This window comes from Poecile atricapillus, chromosome Z, assembly GCF_030490865.1.
Source record: "Poecile atricapillus isolate bPoeAtr1 chromosome Z, bPoeAtr1.hap1, whole genome shotgun sequence".
NCBI lineage: Eukaryota > Metazoa > Chordata > Aves > Passeriformes > Paridae > Poecile > Poecile atricapillus.
This window is the reverse complement of record NC_081289.1, coordinates 20,229,349-20,249,966: the sequence shown is the minus strand read 5'-3', so window position 1 is coordinate 20,249,966 and position 20,618 is coordinate 20,229,349. Positions and strand designations below refer to the sequence as shown.

At 47.7% G+C, this 20,618-nt stretch overlaps 1 protein-coding gene across 1 annotated transcript; it reads right to left on the bottom strand.

Annotated features, from left to right (window-relative positions):
• Positions 1–1,712: 1,712 nt before the first annotated feature.
• Positions 1,713–19,473, bottom strand: LOC131572677 (SIN3-HDAC complex-associated factor). The gene is made up of 6 exons (XM_058825938.1): positions 19,355–19,473; positions 9,139–9,286; positions 7,425–7,524; positions 6,366–6,492; positions 5,122–5,272; positions 1,713–4,251 (listed from the first exon to the last, which is right to left on the bottom strand). Exons 2-6 carry the CDS (start codon positions 9,264–9,266, stop codon positions 4,089–4,091), a joined length of 669 nt encoding a protein of 222 aa, XP_058681921.1. The 5' UTR covers positions 9,267–9,286; positions 19,355–19,473; the 3' UTR covers positions 1,713–4,088.
• Positions 19,474–20,618: the final 1,145 nt, after the last annotated feature.

Sequence of the window (20,618 nt, the reverse complement as noted above, 5' to 3'; positions counted from 1 at the left end):
GCAGCACTGGATGACCAGCTCAGGCTTTGGAAATCATGGATCTGCTCCCTGTCCACGGGTAACATTGCTCCAACAATGTAACTTCTTGTCCCATGCCATGTTTTTCCCATCTTTCAATACAATCCTCTGCAAAGCACCTTTATAATGCATGCGCTGTGAGGTATTTTAGCAGATGTCACACTTGCCATTGCAACAGCTGACCCAGGTGAAGCACAGGGCTTTAACATCCAGGATTTTGCTTCTAGGTTTTGTTTCCCATTGCTCTGAAGATGCCTCCCCAATGTTCCCAGAGGAGCTTCCTCCTCCACAGCTGTAACCCTGTTAGGTTTTCTGCCCCACAAAGCCCTCTATCCCTCTATCCATCCACACAGATGTCCTCAACACAGAGGTTACCCTGACAGTAGCTGGTGTGCAGCAGCAGTCCAAGAGAGAGTAAGAAAAGGAACTAATTGTTTGAAACAGGGTGGAAAGTTGCAAATTAGTTGCACAGTAGATTACCTGCTTTAAACCACCTTTTGGGACGTCTGCTTCTCTTCAGGGACTTGACATAGACTTTACATTTTAGGTGAACTGAATTATGCCCAGGGTATGTTTAGACATCTACAGCATAATGCAAATATGTCAAAACCAGATACTACTGCACTACAATCTGGCAGTCTATGCAGAGCTTTCTGAAATGATTTCTACATGTATCTCTGACTACAATCATGCTCAATTTGTAAGAAAACAAACAGCGCATTGGCAGAAATAAACCAGTCTCCACTGAAGTCCAAAACAGCCTCTTGCAACAAACCATCGTGCTTGAAGTTGTAATGTTTCCCCCATTATCTTCTAAACTCAGTTACTCACTGACAGCTCCTACCAGAGACCTTGCTCCCACAGGTCTGCTGGAGCTCATCCAGCTGCCTGTGCCTGCCGTGGGAAGGAACACGCCAGGCTCCAGCCTCAAGAGAGGAGCACGAGTCTCTTCCACCAACTCCTCAGGGTCAGGAAAGGGATATTTCCAAGTGCTCTCGGCACCAACCCTTCAATGCTATTACTTCAGCTGGCTTTTGAGGAATGCTGGTGAGCTACAGAGACAGAGGAAGCCCCCTGGGAATGTGGAATGCCAGCACCACCTATTCGCAGTAAAGGAATGCCTGACACACAGCCAGTGCCAGGGTAAAGCTCTGTGATTCTGCCCTGAAACAGCTGTCTGTCATAACAACCACCACCTCCTTCCCTTGCTCTGCTCTTCTTTCCAAATCAAATAGGAAGGGAATTACCTCACTCCCCCACCTCCTCAAAAAAAGGCTTGGTCTCGTGCAAATAGGAACACGGGTTGCCTGGGCTGGGTCCAATACAATCTAATTAACAGGAGAACTGTCGCCCTGAAAACTCAGCTTCTGAGCTTGCTGACATAGTTTTCTGAAGACTTTCCCAGGACAGTAACTGTAAACATAGATATGTGTACATTCTTTCTGTTACACGTCTTGTGATGGGCATCTCTCATGGCCAGTGCAGTGAGAAAGTGTTATCCTGACCATCCAATCCCTGGCCGTGGTCAGAAACCTATAAATCCTGGGAGAAGAAATAAACTCTTCTTTTCACCACACCTCAACCTGTGTCCGTGTGATCTATTCAGCACCAGCGGCAACAGAGAACAGAGGTGAAATAAACACAGGAGAAGTTTCTTATTTTCTAAATAAGTCTAAATTTATTTATTACCCTAGTAAAAACAAAGTTTGGATTACAAGTGTCTGAACAGTATAAAAGTACAAAACAGGTTCCATAGATTTCTAATACATTAATACAAAGTGCATGACTACTCATTTTGCATTACTACTGGGAATGGAAGAGGTGGGAGGGAGTAGGGGAAGCAGTTGGCGGTTGAAATCTAGCAATAAATAAATAAATACAGAAGAGATGATCCGTATCAGAGCACATCCTACCACCAACACTGCAGCCTTCTTAGGTGTACAGAATTACTGATGCTGAAAACACAAATTCACATGAAATAGGTGTCTGCAAACACAGCGACGACTCTTGCTCAAGCCCTTATTAGACATGACCAACCTAGTTATGCCTTTATACAATCAAGTATCCATTATATCTAGGGCTGGACTCAAGGGGCTTAGGTCTTTTCCAACCTGAAAGATTCTATTTGGTTGAGAATAAAAGCAAGGTAAGCAGTTTTGTCCTCCCTTAAGAACCTCAAAGTTTAGGAAAAGCAAAATGAGTCCAAGGAAAGCTCTAAGCTGTAAGGCTGTGATAAGTCAAAGCCCTGTTTCCCCTGATTTTCTTTCTCTCCAGAGGTTGGCTGACCCAACAGGAGACGAAAAAAGAAAGAAAAAAAAAAAAGCTTTGAGGGTAGAGGCTCCTCTTAAAACCTGCACATCTTTCCCTATCTATATTTTCATTTGCTAAGTGTTCCCGTTTCAGGAGCCGAGACTACATGGAAATCCAGTCCTAAACCCTACCCACCACAGTATTATGCCAATGACTCTCACAAAAAAGGAAAGCTCAGAATCATAGAATATGCCAAGTTGAAGGGACCCATCAGGATCGACTCCAATTCCTGGCCCTACACAGGACATCCCAAGAATCACACCATGTAGCAATCCATTGCAGGATATCCCAACAGAATAAGAGAAAAAAAATAAAAATCCTCCCTCCCCCTAAAACCAGGAAAAAAACCCAACCAAACAAACAGCAGAATTCCCAACTCACACAAGTTAAACCTTCATAAAAGGAATGTGAAGCAACTGGGAGCTAAAACCGCAGCACAATCTTCCAGGAAGCTGCTTCCACCCTACAGGCAAAGCAGAGTTTGAAGGAGTGTCACAATGATTTGCACATGAGCTTGTCTGGGAATCTGTGTAGAAAGTATTATCTTTTGATCGCGTATGCAAACAGAGCTGCTGCCTTGATTCAGCACAGCACCATTCTTAGCAGAACTTTTCAGATTCAGTATTCACAAAAGCGTTGATCTGGCAGTTGCTTAAACAAACAAAGGGGGGGAAAAAAACCCCTAACACAACCCAAACACAGAGAAGCACTGCAGGGGACAGGTTTCAAAACAGTTATTGTGAATCCAGACCCCAGGCTGGAACCAGATTATGTCCCTGGACCAGGGCCTGATTTGCTTAGCAAGGGGTTTGGTTCTCTGTCAGGTCCAAAACCAGGAGGAATATTGTTTGTGGTCACATTTCAGCTGCACTTGTCCAACAGAGAGCAGTTACTCAGTTTTGGCTGTCATCTACACCTGACTTGGGCATCAAGATGTTTCTTGGTCCATCTCTAACCATGAGAGGTTATTACACCAAGCCCAGGGTGTCTGCTGCTGGCTGAAAACGAAGTAACCTTCCCTTTTGCTATGTTCAGTTATTAGGTAAATCTCAATCCTTAGCTAAGATGGAGAGCTCTCCCACCCCTTCTCAAGAGCACTTTTATGCTGGAAGCCTTCTCACATAGCTACCACTTGAAGTAGAGATGTCTGCAGATTACCAGTCTGTGTCACATAGGAGGGATGAGATATTTGTCTTTGTTATGTCAGTAGTATAGGGTGAAATCGTCACACCTTTAAAAATATATATTTATATAACTAGAGAGGTGACTTATAACATTTCTATGTATTAGTTCATCTTATTGACTCATACATGTCTAAGAATGAAATATTTTTCTTGGGAATTTAGGAAGTTTGCCAACCAACTTTTAAAGAAGGAAAAAAAACCCCAAAAAACAACAAAAAACAAAAGCCTTACAACCACTGCTTCTTTCAATACAGAAACATGAACTACATATACTTTAATATACAAACCCCATCCTCATATTCACTTGGGAAGTGAGCTTGGGGGAAAATTAGACAACCTTGCAGCAGCATTCAGCTTTGCCAAATGTTCCATAGCATCTTAAATATTATGTACAGTCTTTCTGAAAGGATACAAACTGGCTTCAGAGTTTGTGGAACTGTAGCAGTAAAACCCAAAATAGTTCTAGGGAATAGTCTTTTGGCAGCATAGCAGGTGTCCAAAGTGAACAGTCACTTTTCTAGTATTTTTCCAGAGAATAAGAGGATCTGTATAATCTTCTGCAGCTATCCAAGGAAGTCACCACTCTTCTTGGGTGGAGATTGCTGGAGATTGGGGTCCTTCTTGTTCTGGCTTTTCAGTGGCAGACTTTTTATTGCTACAACAAGGTTTGAAGAGATGAGTGTCTATGAGGACTTCTCCAAAACGCCCCTTGTAAATAATTCCACAGCAGACCTTTTGCCTGGAAGAAATGGCAGGGAGACAGATACTTTGTCTGTTTAGAATATACAGAATTCACAAACATGCAAAAAGTAAGTCTGACCCCAGACACTATTTTAACTGAGCCTCCAGCCCAGAGGACAGGGGCAAAAAGACTACTCACAAACAGAAAACAAGTCTGTATCTAAATCCACAACAGGTCTTCAGGGAAAAAAAACAACAAAACAGCAGCAACAACAACGAGAACAAACAAAAAAAGACAGAAAATACCTAAACATGTCTACACAAAACCAAGTCTCCCACTTTGCTTCCCAGAGAAGTTTCAGACACAACCATCTGGGCTGAACTAACCTTGACTACAATGCACTAGCAAACATTATTTGAGAGGAGGCAGCAAAGTCACAACAATTTCAATTGAGCAATTAGCTAAACAAGGGATTACTGTGTCACAACATGTAATAAAAGATAAAAAGCTCGTCAGCTCCCAGAAAACCTTGTGGTTTTCCTCCCACTCCAGGATTTTATTTTTTTTCCAAATGACTACCATCACAGGTCAACCAAATCAAATGCTACGTTTTGCTGGCAAGCTGAGAGCACTCTTGTATGTAGCAACACATCATATCTACAGGGCATAGTTTTAAGAAGAGATAATGACAGACAGGAATATAATCTTCTATTCTCAAAACCAGCAAAAATATTTCCCAGCAACTGTTTTAGTGTTTAGGGAACTGAATGGAGATAGGGGAAAATAATAATACAAGGCACTTCTTTCCAAGTGTCGACAGACAGGTGTTGTATGTGACTTAAATTATATCCTTATACCAAATCAAGATGAAGAGGCAGAATCAAGCAGCATGTATGCAAAATGAACTTGCTGCCTGCTGCTTTTTACCTTTTCCAGTATGTGAGATCTAGGAAGGAGAACACAGGTGTTCTGCTGGCCCCAGCGCTCAGCTCTGTGTCAGAGCCATCGTCCGACTGGTTACTGTAACAGGGTGACTGAGCTGGGGAGGCACTCGAAGTCGTGCTGTGGGCATCAGAATCTGCAGGGAAAAGAAGAAATTCAAGGATCAGGACATGGATCCAACGACTCACCCTCCTCCTGACTTGTAGATTGGGAAGAGGCACAGACGTGATCTATTTAACAAGAAAAACCTAACAGCAACAGCCCATTTATTTCACTTGCTCCTGCCTGTTTCAATATAGAGAATGCCAGGATTAGTGAAACAGACTTCAGAACTGGAGGGAGAATATATATACACATATTCTCATTATGTGTTAGGTAGCATTGAGCTTTTACTGGATCAAGACTAGGAACTACAGACTCAGTGCAGACACACGCCTTAACAGTGTCTGCTCTCCTACCTATCAGCAGTCATCTCTAGCAGCTACAGTAACAAGTTAGATTAAGTACAGTGCCTTGAATGAGGAGATAAAAGCTCACTGGGTCAGGGCCTTTACTGATTCTTTGGAGACTTGCCCTTCTGACTAGGTAGGATAATTGAAAGAGAGAGAGACCAAGTCAGCAACAGTTAAGAAGCTGGAAGGTTTGCTTTAGAAGAAAAGCCTTAAGTACTGACACACATTTACAGCGTAACTGGCAGATGGTTTGTTGGAAAGCTATGAATCCGAATCTGTTTGGAGAATCCATGTACTACTGGAAAGAAATCACTGAGACTGGCAGAGGAGGGTATAAGGAAACACAGTAGGAATTTAAGGGAGGATTTAAAAGTATGCATGGAAGAAAAAGACTGCAATGTTTTTTGGGAAAAGAGAGCTGAAAATGGCCATAGCACATTACTGAAAGCAGAGAGAAGCCTCTTCCAGCTTTAGTTTCAATTAGATCTTTGCCCAAGATGTTCTTTCTAGGGATATGTCATTTAAATGTGGGAAATAAGCTACAACTGCCTGCACTTTCAAGCCAAGTCTCCCCACATCCCCTTGCCACTTCCCCACCTGTTTTGCAGCCCACCCTGCACACAAGCTCTCAGAGCACAAGAGCTTTTGGAAACAGGGAGAGCCCAAACGTGTGAGTGCACAACCAGATCTAGAGGGTGATTCAGCTTGGCTAGTTAACAGTGAACTGTATTAGGGGAGGCTGAAGTTTATCGCCAAAATCTCTCTGGATTCACTTACTGTGCCGCTTGAATTCCTTTTGCAGTTTGCTGATTTGATTACTCTTTATTCTGCTTCCAGACAGAGTTTTCATTTTCTTTGGTTTCAATGTTGTTTTAAGGCTGGGTCCAGCCCTGGCATCTACCACCTAGAACAGAGAAAATGCATGTCAGAATACTTGTGTATCATGCCCAGATATTGCCCCAGTCAAGACAAAGGTATTAACTTGGCTGAAGGTGTTCAAAACCTCTTTATTTAATCCAAAGCAGTTCTTCGCACTGACACTCTTATGTTTCATTTAAATCTGGCTAAATCGCAGCCTCTGTCTGCAGGAAAACGCAGCAAACTAGTTTAAAAAGCACATTTGGTTCAACTTTTGCCAACTTCCCATTTTTGGCACATTCAGTTTAGAACCAGATAATTGTTTCAGCTAATACAGGTCCTGTTAAGAGTGTCAGCCAAGGATTTGGCCTGGAGATTTTTTTAATCATAAATTTAACTTTTGAGTAAAGCTAGTGGTAGTAATAACCATAGTTCTGACTCCCATTACTATCAAGGCATCCGGGATAAAGATTATTATATACACAAGGAATCCTGATCATCCCTCCCAGTCCTAGACCTGAATTGAATTAGACGTATCAAAACAGAATATATGAGTGAAAATAGCTGCAAGATATTAGTCGTAATTATCTGATCAAATGAGATTGATTTATGTGTTGCTTCAGCAAGTCACTTTGCTTGGGAAAAAAAAAAAAGCAACCCATTTTGGATAAAGGCCAAACCTGAAATGTTTGGGGTTTTTTTTGAATGTCATAAGAGACTTTTGGACAAAGTTATGAGCTTGTGAAAACAAGGAATTACAAGGTAAGTCAGCCTGTGACTGCATCTGAGGCTTGCATAATCACCATTTGCACATAAGCAGGTAAGAGCCACATGGTAGTAAATACTCCAGGAAGGATTTAGAGATGCTGAGGGTGGGAAGGGAGAGTGTGGACACAAGTGCAAACCCCAAACCCCTGCCATCACCTCCTCTCTCTAGAAAGAGCTAGTTTTGGGGCGGAAGAGAAATAAATTACTAACGTGATTCCAGTTTTTTTTGGATCCTGCTGGTAATTTTTTCCATCTTTTCACCAAAAGAACACAGGCATTGCAAATATCTCCTGAGCGAGCCTCATGGAGCCTGGTAAAGACAAAAGCAAAGACCACTTAAGAGCTGTTAATAAAAGCACACTTGGTAACAGCAAGAAGTATAAAAATTGATGAGTAAGAAGAGTTCTGAAGTTCTGTTTTTCTGGCATTACAATTCATCTGGGATGCTCAAAGAGTGCCATTTAAAGACCAGGTCTCACTTTCAGACAGCATTCTTCCACACAGAAATAAAAGGTGTCACAATCTGCCTCCAGAGGGACACTGAAAACAACAGTCCCATCGCCTGCAGGTTTTGGAATTCTTTCTCCCAAAACCAAGACAATTGCAGTGGATTGGTTAGTTTGAAGCAGGAGGAATAATCATGTTATTCAAACGTACACTTAGGAACAAACATCAAAAGCTTACTCAGGTCTTAACTTTCTCACAGAGCTTCAAGGATGAGTAACAAACACCACCTAACACACTCCCACACAAGCACAGGATAAGGTTTCAAAAACAGCAGTCACTGGAATGACAGCAATACTTGCTCCCTCTAACAGGCTTTCTTCAGGAATCATCTCTACTGCTAATCCATGCTAAAAGAAATATAACAGGGAAACACTGTAGAATTTTTCACCTATTTAAACAGGAAGACTTTGGATCATTTATAGATGAATGAGGCAGGCTCAGAAAACCATTATTTGCCCAGTGTTTAGTCTGCATTTTTACCTTGGCTAGCATATTTCAGATAGCACAACAAGGATGGTCCTGGTAAACTGCAAGCTGCTGTACTGCAGTTAAACACAACAACCACCAAAGAAAAGCAATGGATCTGCACACAGCCTTTCATTGCCAAGGACAGTGGTCAAGAAATACGAGAAAAACTGTCACCACCAGACTTGTGTACAAAAATCCAAGGTAAATACAAAGCACTCTAAAGTCGACTACATGAAAAGAGTGTTTCTAGAAAAAGTGGAGGGAATTTGTGAATTTTATACAAAATTTCAAAGCTCTTCAAAAGTATTCTGAAAAACTGAAAGATCACCGTAACTGGTGCAATAAATCTCTAGTATTTATAGTTTTATTTACCAATGCTTTCAAGTAACGTTACCTAACTGGAAAGCCAAGCAGAAGGGTTTTCCAATGAGAAGTTTTAATAACACATTGCTGTGTCTTATTTGAACAACATTTGACAGGGTACTCTGCATAAACCCTGCTGAAACTGCTAAATATTTACTCATCAAGTTTTATCTAACATTCTTGAATCTTCAGAGCCGCAGAAAGCTCACATGGATCTGCAGAGTTTGTTACTTTATGTGTTTACACCTCTGTGGAACCAGCAATAAATGCATAGTCTGAGAGCAGTCTAAAATCCCTGCATGCTCTGTGAGGTAGGAGAGACACGAGCCTGATCCTTTGTTGTTTTGAATTACCAGTTCTCCCCTGGCAGTGACAGCAGATTGAAAATCAAAAGGTAGCATACACAGCAGCAGAAGATTCAGACCCTCCTGGCCTGTCCAAGAAAGCTGTGAGGAAGCTGAAGGCAGCTTTTTCCCACCAGTCCCCTCTGCTAAATTAATCTTTCAGGCTTTCAGAGCAAGAAGGACAACACATCAGGTTTGCAGCTTAGAGATCAATGCCAGAACTACTAAGGTGAGAATCTTACCCAAAACAGTTCTGGAAATCTTTTTCATAACGTTTGCTGTCAGTGAAACGAGAACTGGAAGACTTAGCTCTGCAAATACAGCAGCCCTCTATACTCCGGTACATCTTCGGTTTGTGAAAGCCAAACATCTTTTCCTCCCAGCTGTACCCTGTGAAAACAAACAGAAACTGATGTTAATTATCACTGTTAGATAATGAAAGAAAAAACCTACTAGATTAGGGCGTAGTTTTTTAATCCCACGTTGCCTCAGAAGAACAGATGCACCTAGAATGCAGTTGTTAAAAAAAATTATATAATTAACAGCTGGAACATTAAGCAATACCCAGTAGGACCCATAATAAGATCATTTACTGCACAAATCTACTCCAAGGGCGCATCTACAACAGCCCTACCCAGATGTGTGAACACAGACCACCTGGCCAATGGAAGCACTGTGCATGTGGCAAAACAGGCTGCAGGACAGGCCATGGGAACCTGCCCAAACCCATGGATAAGGAGTTGGCAGCTGAACTCTGGGTCACTGAACTACATCATCATCATCACCACCACCACTGCTGGTTGGAAACACCCCTGGCAAACTTTGCTGAGAATGAGTAGGAGTCATTTTAAATGAGCTGCAGTCATACCCCCAGGCTGTAGGGCAGACATACCTGAAAAGCTGCTCTAAAAACAGCAGGGTGGAGTCCCACCCAGCCCTCAATGGTCCTGTCTGCACTGCAGGACCCGGGAGCACTTCTCTGTTCTCAGGGCCTGGGTGAGCATCCCAGCTCCATGTCAGCACATGCTCTGCTCTTGCCCTCGTGCCTTCCCCACCCTGCTTTCCATGGGAAGGAAACCTAGCTAGGAGAGAAAGGGCCAGGGAGCAGGATCCTGGGGCACACCTCAGCATGTGCCTACCACACATCCCCTGCCAATAAGGACGGAATTCCAGTCACAGGGAAGTCGCTGCTCTGTAACCACCAGCTCTGCAAACTTGGTGCCAGCCCAGAAAGCCAAGAAAGCCTTCCTGCCCTCAGAGATCTGCCTGTTCTTTTCAGTATGCCAAAGCTGGGATTTGCTACCAGAGCAGGTATCATACAGTGGAGCCATTTTCCAGGCAGAAACTTCTCAAGTTAGTTACTGCAGCCACCACGACAAAGACCTCTTCAACACATGCTGGCAGTTCTGCCCCAGGTCGGCTGTTCCCCAGTGCAGACTCCTGTTCGGCACAGTCGGACACGGCCTGAGCCCTGTCAGAGCCAACGGGGTTCCCACAGCGCTTCAAAAACCCAAACCAACAACTGAGCAAAGCTGCTGCTCTCCTGGCACTGGGCCTGGACACACAGCAAGTCCTCACAGGCCACACAGCATCTGTCTCATAACACAGGCAGGGACTGTTCCAAGATGTTCTCTTTTGAACAGACCCTGGTGCAAGATTTGCCTCCGCCACCTGCTGCAAGGAGCGAGCAGCCGCCTCTGCTGCTCACCACGCACCAAGCGCTCAGAGAGGGGACCGGCCTCTGGCTGTGCAGGAAGCTCCAGGAGAATAGGTTCCCACTGCTGAGAACTTCTGCTTTCAAAAAACCAAAACTGGATGGAGCCATACAAGTAACACAAAAGGCTAAGCTGCTGAATTCATTACAAAGCTAACAAAAAACTACTGAATGACCCAGCCGCTCAGGAAGGACTTTCAGGACAGGAGCAACTCCATCATTTGTGGGGTACTACCAAGTCCCAGTAACCCAACCCAGGCTACTGGTTAAAGTTGTGGCATAGACATCTGTCCCCAGACCTTCCATCTTCAGAAAGGTAAAGGCTGTAATCCTTTTACCTTCCAGTGGTACAGAGAAAAATAATCTGAAATCTTCCATCTACTCTGCCAGGACTTGCCACATCATTATGGCAATAAAATATTTTGAAAGGCAGGTTCAGGTGAGGTCAGAGACACGCTTCCACAAAACAACCATACCCACCATCATACTCATCTGACTGACAGGGAGATTGTGTGCAACAGGAAAAGATCCCACACACTTCTGTGGGACCACAGCAAAAGCTAGGGAACCACCCAAGCCCAGCCACAGTCCTACACAGAGGTGAAAATACATCCCTCCATCCCAGAGGAGAAGATCAAGAGTGCAGGAGCACAGCAAAATAAACATGCAGTTTTCCCAGGTTCCCAAGAACAAGAGAAAAGTAAAAATTGTATCCAATATTGTTGGCTAATACTCTGACAAAAAATCCATTAAGGAAACTGTTTCCAGCTGAAAATGTATGCGTTTGTACTTCAGTCTAGCAAATACGAGGCCAGTTGGTGCTCACTGAGATTATGGCTCTTTGCAATTACTACTGCACCAACATTTAGGAAGACTCAACTCTCCAAAAACTTATTTTCACCTTTTAGAGCCTGTTGATGGCAAGGGACTTGCTCAAGCCGAATGTCAGGGAGATCCTCCAGGTCTAGGAGAGAGATGGAGAGGATAAGTCTTTGCTTCCCTCCTGTCCCAGCTCATGCTGTCTTCCACAGGATGAAGTGACCAATTTCTTTCTTCACATTTAGAGCACAAGGAGCTCACCTAGGGCTACATTCTCCCAAGGTTAACTTCTGCAAATATCCAGCAAACTCACCCCAAATGGTGTCAGGTTTTTTAAGAGATACACAGCTCCCTGTATTAGTACAGCACTGGCCTGAAGGCCAGGAGTAGATCTAGTAAGTAAAAGAAGCTCATTGAGGGATGGTTAGACTCAGAACTACTCTCAGCCCCTGCTGGATGTGTAGCAACTGAATGCACAGACAAATCAGGTAAATATTCCTGACCTGTCAAGAAAATAAACAAGAGGGTATCTAGAGTATTTAGTTTCTTAGCACCTGATGTGCTTCTTCAAGAGATGCTCTTGAGGATCTTGCTCAACAAGCCTCTGGAGATGTAACAGGTGCTCACCTGGGAATTATCAACTTCCAAACAGCAATTTTAGATGTTGTTTGACTACTCCAATGCTAAATCTGTGGTTTGGTACTTTAGAAAGTCAAGGACTAATTGCAGACACAAAGTTCATCATTATCAGTGCTGCCAAACTCAAGCAGGAAGAAAATCTTGACTGCTACATGGCAAGAAACAACTATCAACCATGTAGTTTACTTTCTGACCCGGTTTCTTCCAGCAATCCAGACAGTGATAAGATGGTCTCTGTCACCAGCTGGTATTTACACCACAGTAGAATAAGACGCATGTTTTACAATCAATGTTCTGGCAAAGAATGGAAAACACATATATTCTGAAAATATTTTGGCTTGCATCATTGCTGCCATTCTCACAGGAGCAGCCTTTCAACACCATCCTTCAATAGAAGGGAAACTAGTGCCATCTGTTTCCCCCTGATGAATGGTCAGCAATGGTATTACCACACATCATGCCTGAATGGGGAAGAGCTAGTAGCAAAACCACAAGTCAAACAGATTTCTCTGACAGCTGCATCCAAGCGCAGTTATAAATGAAAGGTGTCATTCCAGTTACACATTTAATCCTAAACAGTTGCCATTTGACCATTATACACCAAATATTCTGTCAGCTGGAGAGCTTAATAACTAATATGGACTTAGAAGTAAATACCACTGTGTCCTTTAAAAGGTTTAACTTGAAAGCTTTGCAATTTAGATCTTGAATTAGGACCAAGTAGTTAGGATGCTGGCTGCCCTGACACCTGAATCTTAGCTGTGGAACTTTAATCATGTGAAATTTGGGACAGATAAAAAAGATGGCAAGTAGAAACTAAGTAACTTGCTTAGAAGTCAAAAAGCATTACACAATGTAATTCTGCCAAATCCAAGCATATTATTAATGCTACTTAACTTTGTTGTTATTTGCCAAATTTAAGCAGGTTATTAAAATACATGAGCAGTTGCACAGAAGTGAAAGGGACATATATCCAAAAATGAATCAGAAATCTTAGCAGAGCTTTATCTGTCATTCTGCAGAAATAAAGATTTATCTGCACTAGTTGGAAAGCAGTATTCCCCCAAGCCAAGGGAAAAGTGATCCTCCTCCCACCCTGGTGCTCCTCTCCACAGCTTCTCCTTGCAGGAGCTGCTATTCTCTCAAATTCTGCTTTATACAACTTGAATGGGCTCAAGAAAGTCTCCAGGAAAGTGCTCTCTCCATTCTTCTGCCCTCTCACTTTTGAAAAAGCAGCATCAAAAATAGAAACTTGTCTTGCAAAAAAGAATGGCAAAGTCAGGAAGAGTCAGGAAAAGTAGTGGGAAATAAAATTTAAAAAAAAATCCCCACACCCTGCTTATTACCTTTGTGAAAGGCTGGTACAAAGAAGCATGTGTGTGAAAATGGTTTCATGTTTTTGTTACGTGTCAGGACTAGAATTTGGTGCTAAGTTTTCTTTGCAAAATTTAATTTGATGATCTAAATGAAAAGGAGGCATTGCTTCAGATGCTCATTAAGTTTTCAAGTTAGGGAAGACCTTCTGAACTCTTTCAGATCTTAAAGTAAGCTGAGCCACTTTCATTTGCTCTTCCAGATTCCTTTTGCATTCTTTCTGATCACCCAAGAAGAATGAAAACCTTTTATAATAGAAAGGATGGAATTCCTAGAAGACAGGCTTGTCTCCCTTTGTAACACAATTACCAGGCCAGTGGGAACAAACATGCTCACCTGCTTCTTGCAAAGCTGAAAGAGAAACATTCCACGGAATTATGGGAGAGCGGAGGCATGTCAGTCCTAATACACAGTATCCTCCTCTCCTCCCATCTCCCCACTCTGACCTGGGATCTTTCACTCTTTGTGCAACTCAGAACTGCCAATACCTTTGTCAGAGAGAAGAACAACGATTTGATTTCCCTTTCTGTGTACACAACAGCCTTGGCACAGCCTCCCTTAAGCTGGGCTAAAGAAAAATACCATCTACCCTACATACGCTGATGCAGCAGGTTCCTGTCAGTAAAAATCTCATAATTGCCATCCCCACAGCACTTCATTGGAACCAAGACACAGACAATATTATACAATTTCTTTTCCTTTTAAAGGGAACGAAACAGATGCCTTAATATAGAAAGAATATAGATGCTCTGGCTTTTGCATCTGCAAGAGCATACACCCAGGCAGCACACACATGGAAAATGCTTCCAGAGCTGTCTACAGCACCAGAAGCAGAGTTGCTTGTCTCACAATAAATTCTTGGGCCTGCCCCTCTGCTGAAATAAACTGCAATACCTCTACTGAAAATCAACTCTAAGACAGAGAATTGTACAACAGAGTAACTGATGTGTATCAGAGCAGCCTCAACATAAACATACCTCCCCCGAGCTTACAGGCTGCTGCAAAAAAACCTTGGAAGAGAAGTTAAAATTGGATCCCTTAAAAAAAGAACATTTTAACATGCACTGAACCAGAATCCTCCAAGGACAGTAGGAAACCAATCTAACTGGAGTCATCTGAAAATGCAACATCAGTATGTGCAATATTTTTTTTTACTGTCATATCTCCCTATAGTTTAAAACAGAGGTACTAATAACCAACCATAACCTTGGAACTGTGCATACTGTAAACTCTTCTGGTCCCCTATATCCTCAGATTTTCCTTCCGCTTTCCTTCATTTCTCCACCCAAAACAATTTTACCTGGAGGAAATCTGTACTTAACCGTTACAGACCAGGAACATTGGAATGTCACAGCATGCTGTGGAATTGTCACTTGATGAGCTGTGCCAAACAGAAAAAGGTGAAAACTACATCTTCAGGAATCTTTCCTCTGACAAAATAAGTAACTCACTCTTTTGCTGATAGATGTCCACAGCTACTGTTGTGCGCTCACTGCTGAAGTGAAATCTCAGCACAGCAGATGCACCTAGCAGCAACTACTAAGCACGTATCAAAAATCAAATTGGACATTTCTTTCCCATGTTTGAGTCTCCATGGCATCCTGGCTAGGTCACAAGCTGTTCCCAGTTAAATTTTCAGAAGGAGCCAAGTCATAAAGAAGCCTACTCACCTCCTGGATCTTCCCTGGGAAGTTCCTAACTCATTTAAGCTAGAGAACTGAAAGGCTATGCCACGTGGGTGTTCCTCTGAACTGCCATGTGGTTAGTGCTCCAGAAGGGATAGGCCAAAGCATGAAAACAATAATCAGTAAGATTTGCATAAGGGGAAAAAAATTCCAAACCTGTCTCACCTGCAGACATTCCATCTTGAAAGATTACTTCCCCCTGCCTGAAACTCCTATTGCATAACTAACACCAGGCTCAGCCTGCACCTGAGCCCAGCAAGGAAAACTGGGATGTTCTCAAACATGTGCTGGAGTTCAGTCTGCGATGCCTATCTGAGTGCAGTCAGCACAGCTGTTACGATGCTGTCTGCAAGCACCTGCTACCAAAAACACATCACAGCCACTCGAGATCATGAGACTCTGAACAGTTTTGGTTCGTGTTTTTTGGCTGCATTCTTTTATGTTGCTTTTAAAGAAGATAACATACGTGGATGGGAACTTGAACAGAAGGAGCAGTAATTATTTTGCAAAAGAGCTGAAGTGACTTTATTAAAAAAAATACATTTCCATATCCTTAAGCAGTATTACTGGTTATTTCACTTGGACTTTGGACTGAGCACATTCTACAGAAATGCAAAGGCTTGAGTTGTGAAATGGAGTCCTGTCCCGGCAATTTTCAAGTCCCAGCTCACTGGCTTCTTCTTTGTGTTAAAAAGCAAGTGCTGCAGGCAGTGCAAGAATGAAGCTGATTGTCAAGTAGGACCCCGTGGATGTCATTCATGTCATTATGAAAGAGGTACAAGGCATCAGGTGTTAAGAATCAACGCAGTGCAGAGTTAGCTAATACAAAAAGAGCTGTTCAGCATGAGTGAGACAACAAACCGTCAATTTTAACTTGGTTTTCACCCTCTGCGAATTTAACAGCTTTTTTAACATCTTCTACAAAGAAGTCAATGATATTTCTTTCTTCAAGGAAGACTGAATACTTAGGCAATTAGCTCCTTTTAGAGAATGAAGTGAGGAGGAATTTTTCCCAGAGGCTCTGGCACTCAATCCCACCTACTTTCAGTGGGAGATGGATGTTGCGTGCCTGTGGGTGTTTTTCAAAATCCCGACTTGTTGCTTACTGCTTCTCTACCAGGGACCACTGATCACAAGAAAACTAGAGTTCACCTGTGTACCAGAGGAGCTGAGTGTCCACCAGTATCAGCAGAAAAGTTTCCAGTTCACTGTCTGTCCCTAGGGTGCAGAGTTTGTGCAATCTTTAATTTTAAAGAGCTATAAACTACACAGTGGATCTGCCTGCGTGCAGACCGGCGAGAAGGGGGTGTTCACACCCTGCACACGGCTGCCAGGAGCAGTCTCAGCTTTGGAAGCAAGCAAGTAAAGGAGTTTGCTGAGGAATCATCACCCTCACCGACTGCCTCGTCCAAAGAGCGAAACACTTGCGTGCACGCCTGTCAGCCTGCCACCTTCCTAAGCGCCAAATTAAAACGCTAAGGAAAAAAAGAGCATCGCAAGTTGTGCTGGAGCACAGCCACTGCTGTTGCTGCTGTGGGCTCAGTGCAGGACGCTGGGCCTTCTCCTGCCGCTCCCCAGCCACGAGGGGACGGTGGCAGGGCCCGGCCTCCAGCCCAGACACGTGTTCAGGACACAGCAGCGGGCAGCATCCTGCATCAGCTGCCTGCATCGCCTGCCTGCACAGCCACAGCGCCGGCGGGGGTGGGGCTAGCTGCCAAGATTTTTGCAATTGTAATGTTAATTTGAATAATTTAGGTCCGAAGGACGGGCCATCGGTCGGGGACAAGGGTCTTTGTAGGATAAACCGGGGCCGTTCCCGCCAGGAAAGCGCCGCTGGGGGCCTCCGGGGCAGGCGGGATTCAGCCCTGGGATTCAGCCCCGTTGGCTGCGTGGGGCACGGCCCGAGTAAACAACAGGTTTGGCAGGTCCCTTTAAATCCCTTCAGCTACACGCATCCGGACAGGGGGGTACGAGAGGAGACGACAACTTTTATCTCACCAAAGTGAGCGCGCAACGGGGAGCACTTCCCTGGCGCAAGACTGCGACTTTAAATCAAAACAAAAAAAATCCCACCAAACCCTAAATAACAGCGCTAAAAAACGCCCAGAAAGGCAGAGCTCGGTCGCGCCGCTCCTGCCGGGCACCGCGTGGCCCCGGGCACGGCCCCGCTGCCCCCGTTAGCGCCGGCGGCTGGAGCGGCGGCCGGGGCCGGGCGGGCGGCGGCGCCGGGAACAAAGACCCCCCCCGGGGCACACGACCTACTTTCTCGGGCGGCCCCGCCGGTCAGGTGGAACCGCGGGAGCGCACACACGGGTGGCCGCAGCCCCCCCCCGCCCCGCCATGGGGCTGCCAAGCGCTCAACTCGCCGAAAGACGAGTAAAATCTAAAATAAATTAAAAGAGTCCAGGAGGGGAAGGCGGCGCGCCAGGGAGGAAAGCCCCGAGCGCGGAGGTGGGCGCTGCGAGGCGGCCCCCGCGCTGCAAACGCCGCCCCACCACGCGGTCGCGGAGCAGCCGCCCCATCCGGCGCGGAGGGAGCGGCGGGAAGCGGGGATGGAGCCGCGGCCGCACCGCCGAGCACCCGGACCCCCGTTCCGGAGCGGTGACGGCCGTGCCCCGCCGCCCCCCCGGCCTTCTCCCCCGCCCCGCGCCGGTTCCTTATGGCTCGGCCCTGACGTAATTCAAACATGGCAACAGTTTCACTTCAAAGGGCCGTCGCAGACCTCCCGGCAACGCGAGCACGCCGCGGCGGGGGCGACGCGGACCCCCAGAGCCCGGGGCAGCCCCGGGGCGGCCAGCGGGGCCCCCCGCCCGTCCCGGCGCCGTGCGCGCAGCGCGGTGCCGTGCGGAGCGCGTGTGCATCCAAAGTTTCACCGCCTCTCCAAACTCCTCCAAAACCGGCATGCAGCCCCTAAAAAACACTGTCCCACGCACGACAAGTGTCACCCCACCGACACCCGCCGCCCCGGGGCCGAGCCCCCGGCGGGCGCGGACGAGCGCTTTCCCCCGGCGCGCCGGGGAGCCACGCCGCCCGCAGCACATGCGAGCCCTTTGTTTTCCCTGCAGCCGGGCGCTGCCTACGTGCCGCGCCGGGGGCACGCCGGCCGCCCCGCCGCCCAGCCCTCCGGAGCCCCGAGTTAAAACTTGTTGGCGCCGGGCGCGGGCACACGCCGGCAGGAACGAGAGCCGCTTGCACGGGCACCGATCTACTGAGCGGCAGGACCGCCATCGCCGCCCGCCGCACCGTCCCCACGCCGGCAACGCCGCGCACCGGGCCGGGGGCAGGACGGGGAAGGCCCCACGCCGTGACCTGCGCGACCGACAGCCACGTGTGCCGCCAGCCCGCGGCCGCACGTTTTGCCCCTCTCCAGCGTGCGCGGACTCGGACACCCCCAGAATTACTAATGATAACTGGAAACAATAAGAACTGCCCCACTCTCCCCACGTGAAACACGGCGAGGGAGGGATAGCGGGCACCAGCGGGTCCCCCTCCCCTCCGCCACGCCGCTGGCACCAACTCGTGCGCGGGCGCTACAGGTGTGCGCTGCGGGGCGCGCCGGGGCCGCACCTGCGGCAGCCGCTCCGCAGCGGCGGGGCCGCGCCGCCCGCGTGGCGAGCCAGGGCAGCCGCGGCCCGGGAAAGGCGCCCTGCAGCCCGTCATCGCCAAGCAGCCCAGTTTTCCAAACCCTCTCCGCACCTTGAGGCTGCTTTCGGAGTAAAATTATCGGGAACTGGCTACTCTTTCCTCCTAAAGACTTGGAGATTTAATCGTACTTCGGGATGGGGGAGGGGGGTAGAAGTCAGAGTTCTAGGGATGGGTCCGCAACAATGCGGGAGGCGTTCCTCTCCGCTCGCACATCCTTTAAAACTCTACTAATCGAAATAAAAAACGAGGGAAACGCCGCTCACAGAAGCCACACGCGTGTCAAAGTGCTTCAAGGCGGCAAAGTCTTTTTGCCGCTGCAAAACTGCGGACAAACTCCAGAGAGTAACTTGGGATGAACAGAAACCACTAACTGCTAGGAAAAAAATAAATCCCAGAGCCACCAAAAAAAAGAAGCCCACCAAGAGCAAACAAAACAACAACAACAACAAAAAACAACCCAACAACCAAAACCCCGAACAACAAGAAACAAGCAACCGCAAAACTCAGTTTGAGCCCGCCGTTCCCTCCCGCCTGCACCTCCGCCTGGGAGAAAGGGAGGGAGAAAGGGAAGGCATCACTCACCGCCGCGCTGCGCCCACCAACTCCCGTGCGGTGCGCGGCACTCCCGCCGCCGCTGCGCGCGCTCCCCGGCTCCCCGCGCTCTGCCGCCGGCGCGGGCGGGCACGCGAGCCCGCGGCCCCGCCCTCCCCGCCCGCCCCTCGGCCGCTCTGCGCAGGCGCCGTTCCCACGGCCCCGTTCTCTCAATCGAGCCCTGCCGGCTGCGCGCGCCCCATTGTCCTTTTAAGGCAGAAAGGGCCGCGCGGGAAGCGCGGGAGGGGGCGGGGCCCGCCGTGACGGCAGAGGTGACTTCACGCACGCGGCGCGCGCCCCCGCCCCGCCCCCCCCTCGCACCTGCCCGGCGCCGGAACAGCCCCCGGGGGACCGCCCCGCACACACCGCCCCAAACATCCCCGCACACACCGCCCCAAACATCCCCGCACACACCGCCCCAAACATCCCCGCACACACCGCCCATCCCGCGCACACAGCCCCCAAACATCCCCGCACACACACCGCCCCCAAACATCCCCGCACACACCGCCCATCCCGCGCACACAGCCCCCAAACATCCCCGCACACACCGCCCCTCCCGCACATACAGCCCCCAAACATCCCCGCAACAGACCGCCCCCAAACATCCCCGCACACACCGCCCATCCCGCACACACAGCCCCCAAACATCCCCGCACACACCGCCCATCCCGCACACACAGCCCCCAAACATCCCCGCAACACACCGCCCCAAACATCCCCGCACACACCGCCCCAAACATCCCCGCACACACCGCCCCAAACATCCCCGCACACACCGCCCCAAACATCCCCGCACACACCGCCCCAAACATCCCCGCACACACAGCCCATCCCGCACACACCGCCCCAAACATCCCCGTACACACCGCCCCCAAACATCCCCGCACACACCGCCCATCCCGCACACACCGCCCCCAAACATCTCCGAACACACCGCCCCCAAACATCCCCGCACACACCGCTCCCAAACATCTCCGCAAACACAGCCCCCCAAAATCCCCGCAAACAGAGCCCCGAAACACAGCCCAGCCCCGCAACATCACGGCGAACACGGCCCCGGAACATCGCCGCAGCTCAGCCCCGCAGCACGTGTCTGCCAGCCCCGGTGACCCGCCGGGACCCGCTGTCCCCCTGCCCGCGGGCGCGTCCCGTCGCCACCGCGCGGAGCGGCGCTTGTGGCCATCGCTGCCGCTCCGCAGCGAGCCCCGCGCTGGAGCGTCACGGCGCCCCAGAGGAAAAGGGAAAGTGGGTT

Bases quoted from the DNA above. Each gene is read 5' to 3' on its own strand.
- LOC131572677 (XM_058825938.1), bottom strand. From the start codon at position 9,266: ATGTTTGGCTTTCACAAACCGAAGATGTACCGGAGTATAGAGGGCTGC. The intron at 6,493-7,424 runs GTTAGTAATTTA...TCTCTGTTCTAG, and splicing joins CCAAAAAAAACTGGAATCAC to GTGGTAGATGCCAGGGCTGG. The intron at 4,252-5,121 runs GTAAAAAGCAGC...CATTTCTTCCAG, and splicing joins GATCTCACATACTGGAAAAG to GCAAAAGGTCTGCTGTGGAA.